Below are 21,741 nucleotides of genomic sequence, written 5' to 3' on the forward strand. Positions count from 1 at the left end.
ATCCTTGAGAGAATGCAAATATGCCTTGATTCAAGTATATTTTATCCTTATAATAGCGCCAAATATAAATAATTTTGGATAAAGGATAATTTATCCTTAAAACAAAGTGCAAAATATTCTTGGTTAAAGCTGAAATTTAGTTATAAATATTGCAAGGACAAGTGACAAGTGTGCATCGGATATAAGCGGTACTTTCAAATATATATAATAATTCTTAGTTCAAATGTGACTAAGTTTGTTTTTACCATATGCGATTTTTCAAACAAGAATATATCTTAATTTATTATTAAGGCAAATGAAAATTTGTGATTACAAAGAGCATTCTATGCTTAAATCAATCAAATAGCGTTCGAGAATAAAAATATACTTGAATCAAGGATTCCTTTTTTTCTGTGAAAAAGTATATATATTTTTATAAGTCATTGTATCTTCTCCTAATCCAAATCATTTCTCAAGAAATCTATCAATTTTTTCCCGATATTCCGAATTTTTTCTAAAAGAGTAACAGTACAATCTGTGATTTTTTCGGATTGAAGAGCACAGAAAAAACAGTATCCTTGAAAGAATGCAAATATGCCTTGATTCAAGTATATTTTATCCTTATAATAGCGCCAAATATAAATAATTTTGGATAAAGGATAATTTATCCTTAAAACAAAGTGCAAAATATTCTTGGTTGAAGCTGAAATTTACTTATAAATATTGCAAGGACAAGTGACAAGTGTGCATCGGATATAAGCGGTACTTTCAAATATATATAATAATTCTTAGTTCGAATGTGACTAAGTTTGTTTTTACCATATGCGATTTTTCAAACAAGAATATATCTTAATTTATTATTAAGGCAAATGAAAATTTGTGATTACAAAGAGCATTCTATGCTTAAATCAATCAAATAGCGTTCGAGAATAAAAATATACTTGAATCAAGGATTCCTTTTTTTCTGTGATTTCTTTTTTCTTTGCACCTCTCTCTTTCTCTAGATCCGCGCAACGCCGGCATGAATTCATAAGTGTGTATTACAATCCGGAATGATTACGTACGACACGGTAATTCCCCGGCAGCCTTATTCAGAGATACTACAGCCCCGGATGCTGGCGTCGCCGCCGCGAGATATCATCTGCACTTTCTTCCAGCCTCTCCCATCTTCTCTAACCACCAGTAACCCCGCTACCGGCGTGTACGTGTATATGTATGTATGAGAGAGAGAGAGACTTCGCTTGATTTACGACAAACGAGTTAAGAGCGAGCACGCCGCCACCGCGTAATGATAAACATTTTCGACGTTGCGTGCGCGCGCGTTTGGACTCGCGGATTCTCCAAGAGACCGCGAGAAGGCGAGAGAGCGCTTAAGCGCGCGCCGTGTAATTTAATAGAATCGTTTACGGAGAGAGCTTTATGATAATCGAAGCCCCCGAGGCGCTTCGTATATACTATATGCATATATGTACGTATGTCGAAGGGATTCGCGACGGAATCGTCATACGCTCGACGTATGCACAGGGTATTTAAATACGTGCCAGAAATTTTAGAACGTGATTCTTTGCCTTTAAAGAAAATTAAGGGCGGTTTCTTATATAAATATATATTTTTATATCCTTCCCTGAGGAGTTGCGCTTACACTTTTCTACGGAGGAAGGTAAAAATGAAGTTTTTTTTTTCCTGAAATTTTTCAGACAAATTGAGAAAATAATATCCACCAAGTTTCACTTTTTTAATTTGTTTCTAACATTTAAGAAATAAAATAAAAATTTTATTTTTACCTCCCTCTTTAGAAACGTGTAACCCCTTAGTAATAGTATTGTGTTTAGATTTTAAAAATTAGCTAGATGGTTTTGTTTCAAATATTCAAATTATTTTTTATGTGAACACAATTATTTAAAAAATATAAATTATCAAAGGGATATAAAAATATATTCATACTTTTATTCATAAGTTTTTATCGTTTACTGCTTAAGTTCTACTAATTAAGTATATTTTTACGCGCTATGACTCTATAAACCATTCTAGATAATTTCGCGAGTGAAGCTAATACTTTTTTTCACCTAAGATACAGATATAGGTAATGATAATACATAATTTTATTATTTATATAAAGATAAGATAACATCAAAATTTTATCTAAATAATGATCATCTATATAATTTTATTTAGAGTATATATTATAAGAGTATATATTTATATAAAATGCGTTTATATAATCCCCCTTAATTTTCGACAAAGAATCATCTCCTAAAATTTTTCGCACTTATTAAAAATATAATAATAATATAAAGTACGCCTTTGATATGACTTAATTAAGAGAATTTTTTTCGCAGAATATACATATATCTCGTTTTGTATATATGCGCGTGCACGGATCCTTCTCGCAAATTTTATTAATACGACGAGCTAAAATTAACGCACTTCTTATTCAAAAACGCGACTCTCTCGCGTAGATGCGAGATGAGAATTAGACAGTCGCTGAATATATACGGAGAGAAAACGGACTATTATCTTTATTAGATGCTTTCTAAAGCGAATTCTGTACGCCTGGGTTTTGTTGCCAAAGGGTACAGATATAATCAAAAGTTTCCAACTCTCAATACGTTATTCCGAGAGCGTACAAGAAAAATGAACTATTACGAAAATTACGAGAGCCTGTATATAATATATGTATAATATACAAGTATCGTAAATTAAATATGCATATAATTAATGTGCGCTCGTAAAATATATTCTAGTCCCAGCGTTTCCTTTCGTACGTTAATATCACTTTGCGTTTAACGTTTATTTAAATCGAATTAACGGAATGAATCCTATGGGAGCGTAAAGGGCTCCGGCTGCAGAGTTCGAGCGGAAACGATAGTTTCCGTGTGTACCCTCTATTATCTATCTCGTATTTTACGCTACTCTTTACTTCGTGACTCCGGCTTTTATCGCATAAAGAATCTATTGATTTACCACGTATAAAACCGGTAATCGTCTTCGATGAAAACTCGGTTCGTAATATATAACGATACCGATATATATATATATATATATATTTATATATAAATTTCGCTTCGGCAACACAACGACGGCATTTAATCGACGCAGCGTCTTTATATCAGAGCGCAGAGAGAGAAGCCTGATGTGCCTTCGGTTTCGTACGTCCAGAGAAGGTGGATATCCATTAGCATAAGACTCAAGGAGATCTCCGGTCGAAGATAGTCGCGCCCTTCCCTCTCCTTCCTCTTTTATTTATATAGTCGAAGCCAATCAACCGTTCCTATGCGTTCCCGAGTGCGCCCGCGAGTCTGATAAAAGCCAGATCCTGCCTTCGCGTCGCGATAGCAAACGAGCTGCGAGCCGTTTATGACATCGACTATCATTAGCTGCCGCTGCAAAATACCTCGATAGCAAAATACGTGGATAAGACTCGAGCTAGAGTTATCCTACTTTTCATCGGTCGCGATTTTTTCTTTGTTCGTGATTATGCGTATGCTGCACAGAAAAACATATTAGCTGCCATAGTTAAATTTTAGATGTGCCTATCACTGTAAAAAAATGTGTAATATGTTACATAAAAATATGTAAAATCACACTTATTATTTATGTAATTTTGCATATTTTTTACAGTGTATATTGCACCTGACATTTAATTGCAATGTTGAAAAACTCTACTGCAGTAATATTAATATTTTTAACTATAATTCTCCACAGGAGATTTCTCGCTCAAACTGAAGCTAAAAATATTAGTTATCATAGCTAAATTTTAAATATTAAAATTAAACTTGACGTGTAAAATATAAGAATAAGTAAAATTTAGCTAATATATTTTTCCATAATTCGTAGGGTGAATAAGATTGATCAAATTCGAGCAATCGAATTTTTGATATCTCTATTAACAAATCGCGAATTATTTACGTACAGTCTGGCGTTAGCTTAAAGAGGTAGAGAGACTGAAAGGGAGAATGAAGGAGAGAAGTTTCTGCGCGGGAAAAGCAGGAGAGAACAATACGAGAGAATCAGGTGAACAAGTATGAATCAATAAACTGAATATTTATAAATGCGCTAACGAAGGAGCGAATGAGAATGTGGGTTAAAGGGAATGAAATGAAATATAATCTCATATATAGCGGAAAAGAGAGAGAAAGGAATCCAGAATAGAGTCGACTGTCGAGAAAACCGTGCAGATATAATAATAATAATTATTATTATTATTATAATGTTCGTAATAAGAGAGCGGGCTCTTTTTACAAAACAATACGCTTAAATAATAAGCTGTCATCGCGATATTAGGGAGAAATAAATCGTTGCACCGTGTATTACGCACTGATAATGATTTACGCCGGATTACCTAAAAGTGTCGGGAGATTGCTACGGAAACTATTCCTCCCAATTTATTACCCCATCCACTTCATCCCTTCGATATCCTCCGATCTAGAGATGTCATTTCATGGCGCATTGGACTATTATTCCGCGATGGCGAGCGTGAAACTGATCTTAAGCTCTGCTGGTGTCTGGAATATTCCAAGATCCAATCTCGCGGAGGCACGTAAATCCTCGCGAGGAATCCCAGAGGTGAGCCCGCGTTGTATCCTCGGGCAAAATTAGAATAATTATACGTATAATCTAAGCCCGCTTCACCGTCCTCCGATTTTAAGGTAAAGAAATCGATACCCTGTATGTATATGCATATGTGCACGCGTTTTCCGTAACGAAGAAAAAAATCTAGTCGATCCCGTTTTCTTCCCGATTATCTCGCTATGCTAATCATTACCTATTATTAAATTATTTATTTTTTAATTAATGTTTTTCTATGACTAAAAAAGACGATTTCCATTATACGTGCAATTTACGAACTCATAATACATGCAATTGTACATCATATTTGATATATCATGTTTATGCAGTAATTTAACGAAGCAATATTCTTCTAATGCAATATTCTCTTTGTACGGTAAATGTAAATATAAATGTATAATGCATATTCATATATATAAAACGCTTATAATCGTTCAATCGCGCTATACAATTAACTCAATAATAATTCCTCAAATTATTTACATTACACAGAGCGTTGCGAGAAAATATCATTCGAGGACTGCTAATTAGGATCCGCTAATTGTTATTCTTGCCGACTCGGGTATCGGAGAAAAAAAATCAATTGTCGCAACCGATTCTTTGTCGCGTATACCTTTTTCCAGGGAGTTCGCATGTTCACGCGATTGTATGCGTCTATCGCAGGGTTTAATCAAAATAGTCAGTGCTCCTGGTTCAGATCGATAGATCGAAGCAACTTGGAGCCTCCGAGAGTGGAGAAATGGAATGGCGTTATTCGCTACACGTTACAGGACGCTAATTAAGCGAGATACGCCACACGAGGGAGATGCGAGAAATAATTCAGCTCACGATTCCCCGTTTCAACGCGGAGAGGATTTCGGTACTGCGCACGTATATGTATACGCTCGCACAATCGACCCATCGATCTGTCCCACGATCAGCGAATGCGTGCCGATTGCATTCTAACGGCGGCGACGCGTGCGACGAAATGTAAACACTCCTGGGAACGCGCGTCGCGCACATCGTCGCCGGGAATACGCCTCGCAGTCGTCAGTCGAATTGCAAGCGTAATTGAGACGATCAACGTGGATAACTCGCATATGATTCTCTCGTTGCGACGATCTCGAGGAGACAATAGAAGCTCCAGCTCGGCGGATGCGAGCGATTCCGCTCGCTTGGGACCAAAATGTCATTTATATATGAGAGAGATGAGATCTGCTTCGATGCAGTGATGGGTAAGATACGTTTAAAATGTATGTATCTCGATACAGATATAGATACGTGTACAAAAATATATCTAGATACAGATACAGATATACGCGTCAAAAAATATATCTAGATACAGATGCAGATATACATGCAAAAAAATATATCTAGATATAGATGCAGATATACATGTAAAAAAATATATCTAGAGACAGATACACAAAATGTATCTAGATACTACCCAACACTGCTTGGATGACATGTGTGTCTGAAGAATATTATTTAATCCATGTCTTTCTCATAGCTTTTTTACAGCTGTTCTTTTTGTGTTTAAGTATGTAAATAATAGTTATAATTATAAATCACGTCTAATAAATAATTGTTAATTAATTAATTATTAATACGCCAAATAACTCAAATATAAATCAGATAAAACGAATTAGCCTTGCACTTAAAAAATTGTAATTCAAAATTGAAATGAATTGGATTGAATTAAGAATTGAAAATTGGAAAAATTTTGAAAATTTAAATTTGTGTGTGAGTACAAATACTTACGTGTATATAAATGAAATTAAATTTAAAGTTAAGATTGGATGCTGAGATTAAAATTATATCAAACTAACTTAACTGATCTATCCTAAGCTATATTTTAAACTTTAGAGAATATTTTATTATTTTGTATTTGCTTCGTCGACTATTTTTTTTCTGCAATGAGATTAATTATCCATGTGCGTGCATTGCGACATTTTTAATCAAATTATAACACAAATAATTTATGAAAACTTATGTAATATACTATACATGATGAAAATTAATAAACATCGCGAGTGATGTATGTATATTTCATAATATGAAAGCAGAGATTTATTAATAATTCGAATTGAATACGCGCGGATGCGCATGTCTTGAATATATTTTATTGCGTTTAATTGGATGAAAAAACTCGTCACTCGCATTTCTCTAAAAGCTGTCGATCAAATTACAGCGCGACATTAAGGTCGAGCGAGAGAAATTGTTACAAGAAAGCCAAGCGAATACCTCATTTGAGTATACGTCCTTATTAGTCAGTAATTAGCAACTCTGTTAGCAATATAGTTAATTATTACAATTAAGCTGTTCTGGGAATCCCAATCCCCTGCAAGAATTCCCACGTGTACATATACCGTCGAGAGTGTTGTGTTACTCGTGTTCAGATTTGAGGAGAGTGAATGAAAAGGTATTTTGCAAATGAAATATATTCCGTTTACTTGAAAGAATGTTAATAAAAATCATCGGAGAACGCATTGTTGTCCGACATAAGACGAAAAACGAGATATCACTGTAATTTATCGTCGCGTGAAATTTTATTTTATTAAACAGCAAAATTTTGCCGAACGCAAATTTGCGTGAATGTCATTTTTCCTATACCTCATTAAAAGTTTCCTATGCTTCATTGAAAAACTTCAGGCTCCAAGTTGTGTGTCTTATTTTTAAGTCCAAAGACTTTCCGACTTTTCTTGATTAATTAGATCATTCTACCGACGATTTATTAACCGGTATGCGTTCAAAGACATATAGAGGAAGAGAGAGAATAAAGAGAGAGAGAGAGAGAGAGAGAGAGAGTGCAGCTAGTCACTTTTCGTACGTAACGTAATTACTACTCGCTAATGGAATGAAATCGTGAAAAACCTGCAGTAATTACTTCATTACCTCTTTACTACATATAATATCCCGAGGAAAAAAAATTATGCAAAAAGTCAGCTCGTCTCTCTATTCGCGAGAATTCTAATTCAGATGTTATTATACGTTGGGATTCTTCAACGTACATGCGGAATTAATTTAATTAAAGCGTGTGTAATTGAAATTCTTCGTATTACCGATCGTAATATCACCGCGTTGACGTCACTGTCTATCTCGTTACGGCAGTAAAATGATTACATTATAAAAGCAAACAGTAAAATCATTTGATTACGTCTATATGAGCTTAATTATATAATGCGCAAGTAATATCATTACGGCAAGATTTTCAGCAGCATCTCCTTTCTCCGGAAAAATGTGCTACCATCTAGTTCATATCTCTGCAAAATATATATGTATATATATATATGCGCGATTAAATTTCCGCCCCATTAAATTAAGGAAAAAATCGTTCCTCGCGCAGTCTCGATTAGATCTACGTAAGGATTTCTGCAATTACCCACTCGGTGGTAACATTGAATTTACTTTGGTCTATATAGTAGCTATTGCACTTCTCTGAATGCGATCATTGGGCGTAAACGCACGTGTTAGCGACCACTATTGTTGCACCGGTATTGTTCACAGGTTATTGTTGCATCATCGAGCCTTATTACGACAGAACACACAGAGGTGTTTAAGGCATCGAATTTAGCACGACTTACGTCATTGCATAATGTACGTTGATAATCTGAGATTCGCGCGAGATAGAACTCAATTAAGATATATAATTATGAATTATTATTTAATTTGATATATTTAATGCGAAATAAAGTTCGCGAACCTGCTTTCAAAGGCATAAAAATATCTGATATATATGTAATTTTTATATTTAAGTAATCATTTTGAGAAACAAAATCACTAAGTTCATATTAATAGTGATATCATGTAAAAAGTTAAATCATTACATTTCCCTTTTTTTTTCAGAGCAATGCGAAACTTATCCCATTACATCTAATTAGAAGATAATGATCTTCATTAAAAGTTTCGGCTCTTCAACCATCAAGATTCGGCGGTGCAGATAATCAGAAAGTAAACTGACCTCGGTGAATAAAATCTGAGACAAAAAAAAAAAAAATAGACGATGCACGCTGCAATCTCGTCTCCTTCGATCTCGAGAACTCCTTTATTTAATCGCGAAATCATGGACATCGGCATCACGCTTTTTAACAAGGCGCCGACGTTTAAGATCGAAATTATAAGGCCGGATAAGTGCGGACGTATCGATCGATTTTTCCCCCTGACATTTCGCTCCTTTTTTCTCGTCTTTCTTCTTCTCTCGTCCGCGCTTTAAAACACTTTGTCTCTGTGCTGCGCCTTTCGTCGCTCGCGCTTATATCCCAGACAACGTACAAGGTGTCTGCACTTTACGACGAGAACTTTATTAGCATTTTACGGCATGTATCACGCCACGCGAGCATCGATGTTGGCGCCATGCCTTTTTGTAATATTGAGAATGAAAGAGAAAGAAAAGGAGACGAGAAAGGAGGGAATCACTCGATATATGAACGAGACAGTCGCATTTTTCGATAAACAAGACACTCTTTCTCTCGTAAAAGCGAACCTCTTTTGCATAATCCCGCAATAATCCCGAAAACGCAATTTTTGAAATATATAAGCTGCAAAAGTTATTAGTTATATATGGTATATTAATATAATAAAATTAATTTAACCCTCAAAGTAATCCAACCAATCTTCAAATTTGAAAAAAAATAATACAATGAAAACAAACGATTGATACCGATATAGTGACCTAAGTGAATCTTAACACCTAATTTTTTATTAATTAATTTTTTAATACGGAAAATGATAATAGCATTTTGTTTGTAATTGTTTGTAGTTGTATTATTTAAAAAATTAAAAAATGACCAGCATCCGACTTTAAGATATTTCAAATTCGAAGAGTGACATTTGTCAATCTGCTTTTTCTAGATAATTCAAACTCGTTTGCAGTTGTTTGTAGCAATTGCAATTGAGATTTATATTATTGATGGAAAAAGCAATTAGAAAAATATTTAAAATTGACAAAAATTACTTTTGACAATTTTTTTAAATAATTGCAATTTCTAAACCGTGCAACTACGAACAAAACGAAAAGTACTATAAACGATTCTAAAAAAGACTGCGCAAGCGGATTTAAAATATCTCAATGTCGGGTGCTAGTTATTTAAAATTTTTTAAAATTTTTTAATTGATAAAACTATCAATAAAATGCTATCATTTTCTCTATTAAAATATTAATTTTTTAAAAGTCGGGTGCTTTAAGTTTACATAAATGATACAGTAGTGACCAGTGACATCCTCTATCATAATACACTAAAGGAAATTAATAATGAATAATTATCATAACAGTTTGATTTGATAGTACCGTGTTATTAATTGATTAATGGTAATTTGTCAAAATGTACGTTCCGCAAAGTGGAACATATTATATGACGGTGTTCGCATAAAATTATTATTTAATTAATCACGTACGCGCGTGAAGCTTCTCTTTCAATTAATCTACGATGCCTATTCTTCCGGCGCAATATCCGGCTCTTCCGCGCTCCAATTATTCGTGGCGCGTACTTTGTTATATTCTATGCACGCGATTCGAGAGATTATATATTTCTCGCGTTATACTTCAATCTTTCCCCCTTCTCTCTTCGCGATCTTTTCTCTCCGATAAAAATTCTTGTGTAAGATATCGATCAAAGAAGCATCTGTATACGAAAAGAGTCCTGCGTGGCTCATTTGTGCAACGATTTGTTCCGCCTGTTTTAATTTAATTCGCATTAAAAACAGCTGCGTAAGAATCGCGATGACAATTAAAAGCAAATTAACTATGGTTTAAAGGCACGCCAGACATCCTGCAAATCAACGATCGAGGACGGCTCGTTTCTACGTAAAGTGTGCATTGCCGGTTTAATCTCCCATAAATTGCGAAAACGGAAGCGAGGCGAGAATATAATTGCCGGACGATGGCGCATTTTTCGCCTTGTTTCACTTCAGCGTTCGTTATAGCGGTGTTTTACCGTTATCGAATTTCCTTTGGGAGACACATTCCTTAGATCTTAAGCATTCCGACGCGTGGCGTTTTTCAACAGTCTAATTAATATATCGAATATCAAAGACAAGGTACATAAATATACGTATATAAAAGAATTATTTCTTTTAACTTTAAACAAATTGAATTTTATCGATTGAAATTTAATTATGCATTTTATATATTCGAGGTCGAGAGTTAAATTTGTAAAAAATTATATTACTTTTTAAGTTTGCATACTTAAATATTCGATGCCTCTTGTGAGAACTTTTACAGTATAACAAATTGTCAAAATTTTATGAGAATCATCAACATCAGTGTTTCATAATTTAATATATATATATTTTTATTTCATAAGAAATGTTAAGCTTCAATAAGCGATTGAAAGGAAAGCGGAGAGAGAAATAAATTTCATTGTTTTCCTCTCGCAGGCGGAAAGTCCGCGACTACACGAATCAAAATCGTAAAGCGAGGACTTTAATCAAAATAGCGGGGAAATCGCGTCAAGCGATGAGAGACGGACTTCTCTCGTGAAGCAAAACAGCGAATTTCACGGTCCTTCTCATTTATGTTAACGCGCGCGCTCGTAAACACGTTTCGAAATAAAACTGAATCACCGCGCTTTTCTGTCTCGCGCGCTGATGTCGAAATAAATGATCGGTACTCACAAACAGCACGACGTTATAGATATGAAGAACGTATTTCAGGAAATTCACGGAACAGCAACCGTCGTCCCTGGTCCTAAGTCTAGTGGAAGTGCCGGGTAATCTCTCAGCGCTCTTGGCCATCTTCGGTCAATTTTTGGCTGCGTGCGTCACCGTTCTCGTTGTCACCTCGTCGCCGTTGCTGTAACATAATAAATAACACGACCAGGTCAGAGAAATTCCCACTAACAATCAGATTTAATAGACAGGGTGTCCGCAGACTCCATTGTCAGTGAAAAAAATTTCCCGATTTTTTTTCAAATTTTTCAAGACCAAAAATTAATTTTTTCCCTAACTTTTTAGTATTATTTATATAATTTGCATATATCTATATGATAAATCAATTAAATGTTAAATCATGAAATCCTTGAGATATTTTTGTTAATTATACACTCTGCATTATGTACGATAATCGAAACAAACATGTCACTATAAACTATTTAAATAATCATCTTTTTTATTTATATATCAAACTTTTTAGTTTTGTTTCTATCAAACACATTGAAATCAAATAACACGACGATGAAAATATAAATTAACGAACACGCTGTGTAGATGGATCGATTTTTAACAACACAGAAAATTAGCGTGCTGTCAAGGAAAAGTTTATATTTATTCAATCAAAAATTTCAAATTATTGAAACAAATGTAGAATAATGTGAAAAAAATCCAGATTTATAAAATTACCTGACAATGTCGGATTTTCCCAATTTCTCTTACCATAGATACCCTGTTAGATGAAAAAAATCGCGAGATAAAATATAAAAACACAGTATGAAAATAAACCCGCATCTTTTACATTAAATATATGTCTAACAATAAGAGCAAAAGTATGTATACCTAGGTCGATAAGTATAATACATGCACATATTCATCGTAATTAAAAAAGTGTAGGATGTTATTTAGTGATACAGGAAAAAACTTACGCGAGAAAGAGTTGCTTACTTCAGTAGCAACTCGGAAAGAAAAAAAGAAAGAAATATTTTACGATTAAGGAAGCGCGTTTAAGTAAGTAATCAACAAGTTTTCGACTGTCTACCGCCCAGGAAAGTAATCAACGAGCTTCAGTTTCAACGTCAGAGTTTTGCTTGTTTATACTCGCTTGGACACTGGATGAACTTAAAGCTTTTCTTCGTTCCGGCTCGACGTAAACTTTGTTAGAACATCAGGGCAAGCCCAGAATTGCCATCAGATCAACAAGAAGGAAGAGAAGAGGGAGAAAGATCGCGCACGAATATTTTTCTTCAATAAAATGCATTAGCATTCTGGGAAATTATACTTTTTTGTTATATTCTATTCGTACATTTTTGTAATCATGTTCATTAAATTTCTTAACAAGCGAAAAAAATATCAACTCGAAATTACATTAATATCTATAATTATCTATTTTGTTCTATGACTATTTTATTTTATTTTTTCTATTCTATGTAAATGTATTGGAAAATCATACTGTTTAATATCGCTGCATGATCCAAAAAAGGGACTGAAATTTTCTTTTTGACGACTCTACATTTGCAATAATTCTTTATTTACAATAAAATATACAAACCTTAATTAATATCAGGCTTTTATTGCCACAAAAATCGTCCTTTTAATTATCCAAGAAATTTACGTATAAACTTCCGTAAGTCACGAATTTGTCAGCGCGACAAAACATTCACCATTTAATTATTACCCATTAAATTCGCATGTCGGTGAATTAAAGAAAAAAAAAAAAAAAAGAAAGAAGAATCAAACGGTATCTCGTTTCGAGTAACTTGGTTCGCGCAGTAATTGCGCGCGGAAAACGCTTTCTTGGAAGCACGATTCTCATCTTCGGCAGACACGGTTTTGCGAAGAAGAGCGTCAGGAGAGTTAACTTTAATATCATTAGAATTTCAGGAGGCGAAACGAAGTTCCATGTTCCGCTTGTCGCGTCGCGAATGCAAAGGCAAAGGTACCGAGCAATTGAATGTAATTCGATAATCGTGCAATCGATGGACCTGTCAGACGCATGTGTGCATATCGCGCGAGCAAAGGATGATCGGCGACGTTGATCGAGCACCGGGAGAGTAACTTCGTGCTCTACGGTTCGAGGTGAAAGCAGCGCGCGCGTTGGCGCGAGTCCAAGCAAGGGCGTCCATAGATTTTGATTCAGGGGATGAGGGATACCAGGGGGAATCTCATAAGGGACCGCACTGTCTACCTATTTTTCGCTATATGCGAGCCGCTTGTGTGTGAGCGATGATGCAATTTCAACGAGAATCAAAATTGCTTCAATTTTTTTTTTTTTTTTTAATAAACGTAAGCTTCGTGGATTTTTTTAGACGTTTAACAGAAGAAGAAATGACAGCGCGACTTTTTCTTCGAGGTCGACATCGTCTTGGAAATTATGTGACAAATCTCGGTAAATTTTTAAATTGGAACGAGTACCATGACCTCTCTTTCTTTTCTTCTTTCTCTCTTCTTATCCACTATAGTCAACCTTGCGGGTTGACACATAATGTCGTTTTACGTTGCCAAGAAAAATGCGAAGGTCTCCCTTCGCTCTAATGCATCGCACCCTCTGTCTTCCTCCTGCTTTTCCTCCTTCTATTCTTTCTACGATTCTCTCGTTTGTACACGCGAGTCGCATTCTATGTAAGAATGCATAGGAACGCCAAGTATTTCCCTTACACGAACAGGCTGACACGACAGATTGCACAGCCCGTTTCTTTTGTGTATAACGATTCTTTTTCGCGTTGAAAAAGGCAGTAAGATAAAGTCGGATGGGTTGAAATGACGTGACAAAATATTTGAACCATATAGCTTGCCGTCTCTTTGAAGTAAGCCTGGCAATTTGTAATATATAATTTATCGCGATCGTTGCTATCTATCATGTGCACCGCCTATTTTATTTCCATGTTGTTGCATTTTATAACATCTCCCTTTAAGTTTTCTCTCGAGATCCGACCTTAAGATATTGCAAAAAAAAAAAACGTTGAATAATTCATACTTTGATTACAATGTCGTACTATTCTGTAAAATTGACCCGGTACAAAATTGCAATTCGGCGGAGGAAAATTACATTTGTTGTGGTCAACGTCCGTTCGTATACGCGACTTGTATACTAAACGAGAATGCGTGATAACCACTCGATCTTCTCGATCCACACACACACACACGTTGCTGACAAAGCATTTTCTAAACAATGTAGAAAAATCTTACGTAGATAATACGATTTTTAAAAAAATTTTTTCTGAAAAAAATAGATCCTACTTTCTTTTGAGTATTTAAATTTTAATTTCAAATTTTATTTTACTGGAAAAATTATGTCAAAAGACAAAGGTATAAAATATTTTAATTTTTTTAAATACACAACTAATTTTTTATTCTTAAAGATTTTTATATAAAAATATAATAGACATGCTCTCTTTCTTAAGGGCATTCAAATCTAAATTTCAGATTTTATTTTTTTACTAAAAAGAAAATTGTCAAAGGACAAAAGTGTAAAATATTTCTACTTCTTTTAATGTACAACTAATTTTTATAAAAAATATATAGGTATATATTCTGTTAAGAGCATTCAAATTTAAATTTCAGATTACATTGTTGGAGAAAAATAATGTCAAAGGACAAAAATGTAAAATATTTCAACATTAAAATTTTCAGCAAAAGTTTCGTATTATTGCGTCGTCCGAGAAGGATCGAAGCATTTTATCGCACACGATCCCATCATTTGACACTTGTGTAACGAGAAGTCGAGTGAAATACGATCGAGAACAACTCTGTTCTTTCTGCATTTCGAGTCGTTTCTCTCTCGGACGAGAGTGCAAAGGATAAATGACGCATAATAAGGAGCAGAAAGCAGGAGTACGCGGATCACGTCGAGGATTGGAAGATGGTGGACGAAGAGAGAGAGAGAGAGAGAGAGAGCCGGAAGACAGAGGTGATTACAGCGACGGGCGAAGAAACCCGAGGATGGAAGATGAAAGAAGAGAAACCGCAAAATTAAATGGGTGTGACCCGTGTGGGCGAGTGTACAGAAAACTTCCCCCGAGATGCGATGTATGCGTGAATGCATTTTTTTTCTCTCCGTCGAGAGAGTGCAAGGTCAAAAGATTTTAATGCAAGACGGACGACTCGATCAATGCCGCCATACGGTTATTGATCTCCTGAAATTTATCGGCTATCTTCTTGCTACCAGACTAACGTATATCCTCGATTAAAATGGCAATATTATCGATAGTATTATACCCGGTAATTTAACGGATAATTTATACCATCCTCTTTTTGCAGAGATTAAACGTACTTTATAGAATATCGAGTAATGTAAAAACGCGTACATATATTTAACTTTGGCGCAAAAATTACTTTATAAAAACAGTTACACGCCGATGTATGTGCAAATATGCATGCTAAATCAGCGTCGATTTATTGAGAAATGTACACATATATAGGTATAGATATTTTGCAGTAAAGTCACGCATACTTGAACAAGATAAATTGATTGATTCTGTTAATCTAATCGCTTAAATTAATGTATAGCATTGAGTTGCAAACCTAAATGCAAACGAGATCGAAACGTTTATCACAAATTTCTGTTTATTTGCTGTACAACTGTATTCTGATTCGTCGATATCTGCTAATTATCTCTCTTCGCGCGTTGTCGACACTATTATACCTCTTTCTATTTTCTCACCCGATATACTGATCATTGATTACGCAAAACAAATGATTGAATAAAAATGATGCGTCGAGGTGGTTAAAAGCAGAATTTGCGCAATTTTGATAGATTCGTTATCCACTTCCGGTTCAGAGGAGCGCGTTAACTTGCGTCATGGAAAATTCGTTGTTCCGGTAAAAGAGATCCGGAATGGTTTGCAAAGTTCTCCGGAAATATCGTTCATTATCCCGATGCTCTTCGTGGAAAACGCGAATCACGGGACAACAACGTAAACAACTTCGTATATTCCGTTTTCTGGGCGCGAAAAAAAATGTCGCAAATTTAATATCACTTGTCGATAAACACTCGTTAATTAATTGAACAAGTTTTGTATGCCTTGGAAAAACGTAAAAAAGACGCGGCTGTATATATATTTATTCGTGTCCAAATCGAGTAAACCGATTAATCGATAAAATCGATGCGTTCATATTGAATATAATGCTAGTAGAAAGTGCAATGCATGTATGAACAATATATCTACATGTGGACAGAGAAAGAGGGAGATAATAAAACAGAAGGATAAAATTTGTATTTTGACAAAATGGAAATTTGATGGAAATTGCATGAGAGAGGAAATCAACATATCTGCAATATCTAAATTTAAAATCTCATGAATGTATTTGAATATAATAATGCCGAGGTAATGAAAATATTTTCAATTCTCTGATTATACATATGTGTGCATCTCCAAAAACGTGTGTTTCGTAAATCATGCATATTTTCATATGTTGATATGTTTTATAAAACTGTAATTACAAAACTCTGTACTACCTAATATCTTCCGATCGGAAATGTAAAATGATGATGTGTGTATTTCATGTATATTTCATGAAGATGCATTGATGCATTAAGTAATAAATGTAATAGTATTTGGTGAGCATTAGCAACTCATACATTGCCATGGAAATCAATATTGACTCTGTTAGAAATTAATGAGTAAATATCATTTAGTTATATTAAATACCAACAATGATGTGCGCAGCAAATCTTTCATATTAACTGTTCATAATCGACCGTACATAAATCTTAACTATACCTACCTTTAAATTATACATAAAATATCGGTGCAGAATGTAATTTTCAACTATTCCGAACATTTGCATCTCTTTCCGCGGGAAAAAAAAAAGACTCGGAACATTCATCGTCGTTTTTCCTCGAGTATTTTATGACTCTATAGTTGTAATCACGCGAAAAAAAAAGAGTTTTATGAAAGGATAAAATTTCAGTAGTTGTGCAGATGGACGCGTTTCGAGGGAATACTCGAGAGAGGAGAATTCTTCGAGCGTATTCTCCAGGCGAAATCTCCGAGGCGAATGGTCGGTCCGTCCTTGTTGATGATCCAAGAAATGAATGGTCGACGGTAAACATGGATTGTGAATAAAAAAGTTACACAGCTGCCCGGTTATTCACGGTATACTACTCGCGAAGAGTTAAGTCACGAGCGCGGTGGCATAGTTAAATTTTTTATGGATGCGCACACACGCCACGCGCGGTTTACGGTTCGGGAATTTATGGCCGGACCGGGAGTATATAATTCGGAAAGAATACGAATCGTTCGAAGGATTGTCTCCGCGCGACCGACGTCGAATCCGCAAAAATTCGTCCGCGAATCTCGAGCGCAATCCGGCGCTCGATCCAATTAGAGAAAACATTTTTTTCGACAACTTTTTTATTTAATAAATATAATTATTTGTGTAATGTTTTCCTTTTTTCGCGAATCGAAAAAAACATGGTCCAATTAAAATCATCGTGTCAAACACACATATACTTTTCCAAACATTATATATACGCAATTAAAAAAATATATATATATAATTCGTGTTTGAATTTTTAAATTTGGCTCATAAATTTTCCTCTCCAACTGCGTCATAAATAATTTTAGTTTTCCACCGAGCGGAAGAATTATCAAGTATTAATAATAAGTCAATCGCAGCGGATTAATTCGAGCGAGCCGCATCCACGTGTATTCATGCGCGCGAGAGGGCGAAGCGAGATCCGGATATTGTATATCCGGAGTATCCGAATATATATATATATATATATATATATATATATATATATATATATATATACGCGGCTTACAACACACACACACATATATAATAATATTGTATAATACATAGCATGGATGTCGTTCACGACGCGCGTTAGTGATGCACAAGAAGTCACGTAATGCGCGTACTTTTCGCGGAGGATCGGTAAAAACAAGCAACGGTAATAACCTAGGGGAAAAGCCGTCGTCAGCATCGTAGGGACACGCGCCGCTTGCGCAATGACGTTTCTTACGACGTCCCACGTGTTAGGAAGTCGCGCGTAAACGCCTACTTGGAAATACGACCCACGTCGCACCGGATGACGCATCGATATGCGCCTTCGATGCTTTTATAGACCCCGGTGGACCAGAAGAAGCCACTAGAGCACCAGGAAAGAGGAAGAGAAAAGGGGGACCTCTCGATGGAGCGCTTCATCTTCCAGATGAATCTATATCGATCGACGATTAATTCAGCCGACCGTCATGTGTGTTTCGATCCGATAGTTACGCATGGCTCTGTTTCTGACTTCCCTTTTTTTACGACGTGATTATTAAAACATCATCACCCTCGTCTCTCTGAAGCTTTCTCTCTTTGCGAGCTTCCAGATGATTCGTGTATGCAGAGATTTTTACGAGATACACATTACAGATGTGATTGAAGTGGGAATATTTTATGTCAAGTGTCGAAAAGAACGTTCTCTCTTGCAACATTAAAATGTCTGATAATGTTTAATGTCTCGTATTACCTAACAAATAATGCAATAAGATTTTATCAATTAATTGTTATTAATATCCTTCACACATTTTTAAATTATTTTATGTATTTAAAAAATTATTAATCTATATAATTAATATATTTTATATTTTAAATAAAACTTATTATAGAAATTATTTAAAATATATAATTAATATTTTTTATTTAATAATAAAATATGAAAATTTATTTAAAATAATCTCTTATTGATATATAAAAATATAATTTTATTTAAATTTTCAGTATTCAGGAAATCTTGAAACAACGTATTAAATATTTCTCCGGAAGAATAATCATTTAATAAAATTATCATATTAGGTATAGCAAATATAAGAAGCAATTTGCTTCCTCTAAATGCAATTTGTTCAATTACAATATCAGCCTTTTTAAAAAAATCTCGAACGTGTGAACTGCAAATGCATGTGCTGATAATGCGAAAATCATGGCTCATAATACATCAACGGCGGTATCAGCGTTGTCGCTCGAGCCCTTCCCATCAATTTGCCACGGTACCATGTTCCCAGCATAGACATATCCTCATTTATCCCAATGTCCTATACGTCGACGACCAATTTGCTAATCGAGCCAATCATCCAATCGCATTAACCTTGCAGGCCATTCAGAGACTCCGGTCTCGTTTTTATTGGATGGTTCCTGCGACACGCACAGATTTTAAAAAATTGCACTCTTCGCGAATAATCGCACAATTGCCCTCGATCATCATTCATCATTTCGCTCGATTTAATTACACCGCGAAAATATTAAGCGGAAAAAAAAAACTCGTCCCTATATATGTTGCGTGTACTAATTATCACTTAAGAGATATTACTGCATATTATAGAGATGTCTCGTGCAATTCTCCTCTTTATTCGTCTATGGAATTATGAAGTATATGCACGTACTTGAAGTCCGCCTTCTTCGACAATTAGTTAGACAATAATGTCAGTTTGTGCGTTTCACTATGAATGCAATTCAACGTATGTGCCTGATGTAAAGCTATAACACGGTTGCATCTACTATAGTTACGCTCAAGTTACAAGAGAGATGACAATAACTGTCGCGATGAATGCACGAATGAACATGTCCGACACATATGCACCCGCACATATACACGCATGCATCTGTTTAATGCATTTATTTAACGTAAAATTATTGCGTTATAAAATGCAAAATTGGTTGCGTGTTTTTAAACAGAAAATATCCATCAGAAATAATTAAACCGGAAGAGAATATATTGGCTCGCGCATCTCGTCAAGAGAATTCGTTTCGGTTTGGCGAATTTGGTATCGCGGGAATCAATTAATATAAAAGATTGTGTGTGTGCGCGAAAATATGTGATGAATAATTTTTCGACGATATTTCATATCGGAGTATCGCAATATCGGGGGCAATTTTTCGGCACTTTATCGAAAGTACCATGAAAATAGATCGACCGGGGAAATTTCGATTTTTAACGCGAATTTTCGCGCATGCAACGCGCTATAATCGCGTGAACGATAACGGCTCCATCGCACGCTCGATTTGAAACGAAATCGTAATCTCGATGTTCCCTTTTACTTGCACGTATATGGACGCTCTTATTCCGCGGAAATGGTTCGACCTGTACGTTCCTGGGGCAGCGGCGTCGTAAAATTTAAGCGGGAAAAGTGGAATAAAGCGCGCGACCGTGGGCTAGACTATTGGATTTTATGCCGGCGGCCTCTCAATCAACGCAAGAAAAATATCTCGCCGTAAAAGGGAAAATAATAAAGAGCGAAGAACTATAAAGTTAGAACTATAATATGTTTCGTGGACTTTAGCTGCTCCGCGAAGATTTCATCTGTATTTACCCATTCTGCAAATCATAACTGATATACACGATCCGTAATTTTCGCTTCCTGTCGTAATTATTTTTAACTTTATTATCTACTAAATACACCTCGCCGATTATATTATATAGCCAGAATGTTTTTTTTTAGATATAAATCTGCACTGCGGTAAAAATATGAGAACAGAAATGCATTAGCGAAAATTTTCATGAAGCGTACAATTGTGTATATATTAATTTTATAGAAATAAATTTAAATATATGTTATAATAAATTATATAAATTATATATTTAATATATATATATATAAATTATATATTTAACATATATAAATTATGTATATAATGGATATGTAAAGAGAGACTATATAGATATATATATTGACGTATAAAAAAAATAAAAAATAAAATATATTACAATAGGAAGAGAGTTACCTCTCACGGACAAAGACGCGATGGCACGCGGCGATAGAAATAATCGACGATATATGAGGAAAGAAAGATCGTGGGCCGGTTACATGGGTGCAGGATGAGTGCATCCACGACGTCTCCGTCGAACATACACGGTACATACTCCCACGGTCAGTACGCGACTTCCGGAACGATTTATTATTCAGATAGTTGAGATTTGAAAAGCCCTTTAGCTTATATCCGCGAGATTAATGGCAGAGATAAACCGACGACAGATGCATCACCGCACGTGCAATAATAAATCAACTAATTCTCGGGTGTCTTCGATTGATTCTGCTTCCTTGTGAAAATACATCGATGAGAACATTCTTTCACTCGAGATCAGATTTTTATACGAATCAATGTCGCGCGTCGTATAATAAAATCCGAAGAATACGCTCTCTGTCTCTCTATTGCGATCTCCCCCGGATGTTCAAATCGCTCGAACATGTCCCTTCTGTACCCTGGAATGCGCCGCTTCTCCCCCTATATATATATACAACGATGATCGGAAATCATCATCATAACTCGCAGGCTCATTGGCGGCGTAATAGCGAGCTGAGAGTATCTATGAATTGCGGCGTTGGGTGAGTGCTATATATATGTATATACATATAGATTGCAGCCTTGGACATGCGAAATTCTACGCAGCCAGAGAGAGAGAGAGAACGATCCGCTGTTATGCTCGCCCACGTCATCCGCCATGCCGGGATTGCATCGCGGAAAATTGGATAATGGCGCGATCGCCGCCGTTGTCGCGCGGATATAAACGGCGACCAACGTTGAACGAGCCGCCGTTGCTCGTTTTGCAAATTTTGCCGCGAATCCCGAAACGCCGCC

The 21,741-nt window shown here is 35.5% G+C and overlaps 1 protein-coding gene across 3 annotated transcripts in view; it reads right to left on the reverse strand.

Moving 5' to 3' along the window:
* The window catches only part of LOC114943199 (CD151 antigen), a 111,257-nt gene that overhangs the window by 37,128 nt on the left and 52,388 nt on the right, over window positions 1–21,741 (reverse strand). For all 3 annotated transcript variants that reach the window (XM_085490348.1, XM_085490349.1, XM_085490347.1), the window contains one exon: window positions 11,140–11,317. In XM_085490348.1, the coding sequence (XP_085346474.1) occupies window positions 11,140–11,259 (120 nt within the window). In that variant the 5' untranslated portion in view covers window positions 11,260–11,317. The remainder of the gene's footprint in view (window positions 1–11,139; window positions 11,318–21,741) is intronic.

The sequence above is a fragment of the Nylanderia fulva genome, unplaced genomic scaffold (assembly GCF_048542155.1).
Source record: "Nylanderia fulva isolate GAGA-0341 unplaced genomic scaffold, ASM4854215v1 Scaffold12, whole genome shotgun sequence".
NCBI classification, from domain to species: Eukaryota; Metazoa; Arthropoda; class Insecta; order Hymenoptera; family Formicidae; genus Nylanderia; species Nylanderia fulva.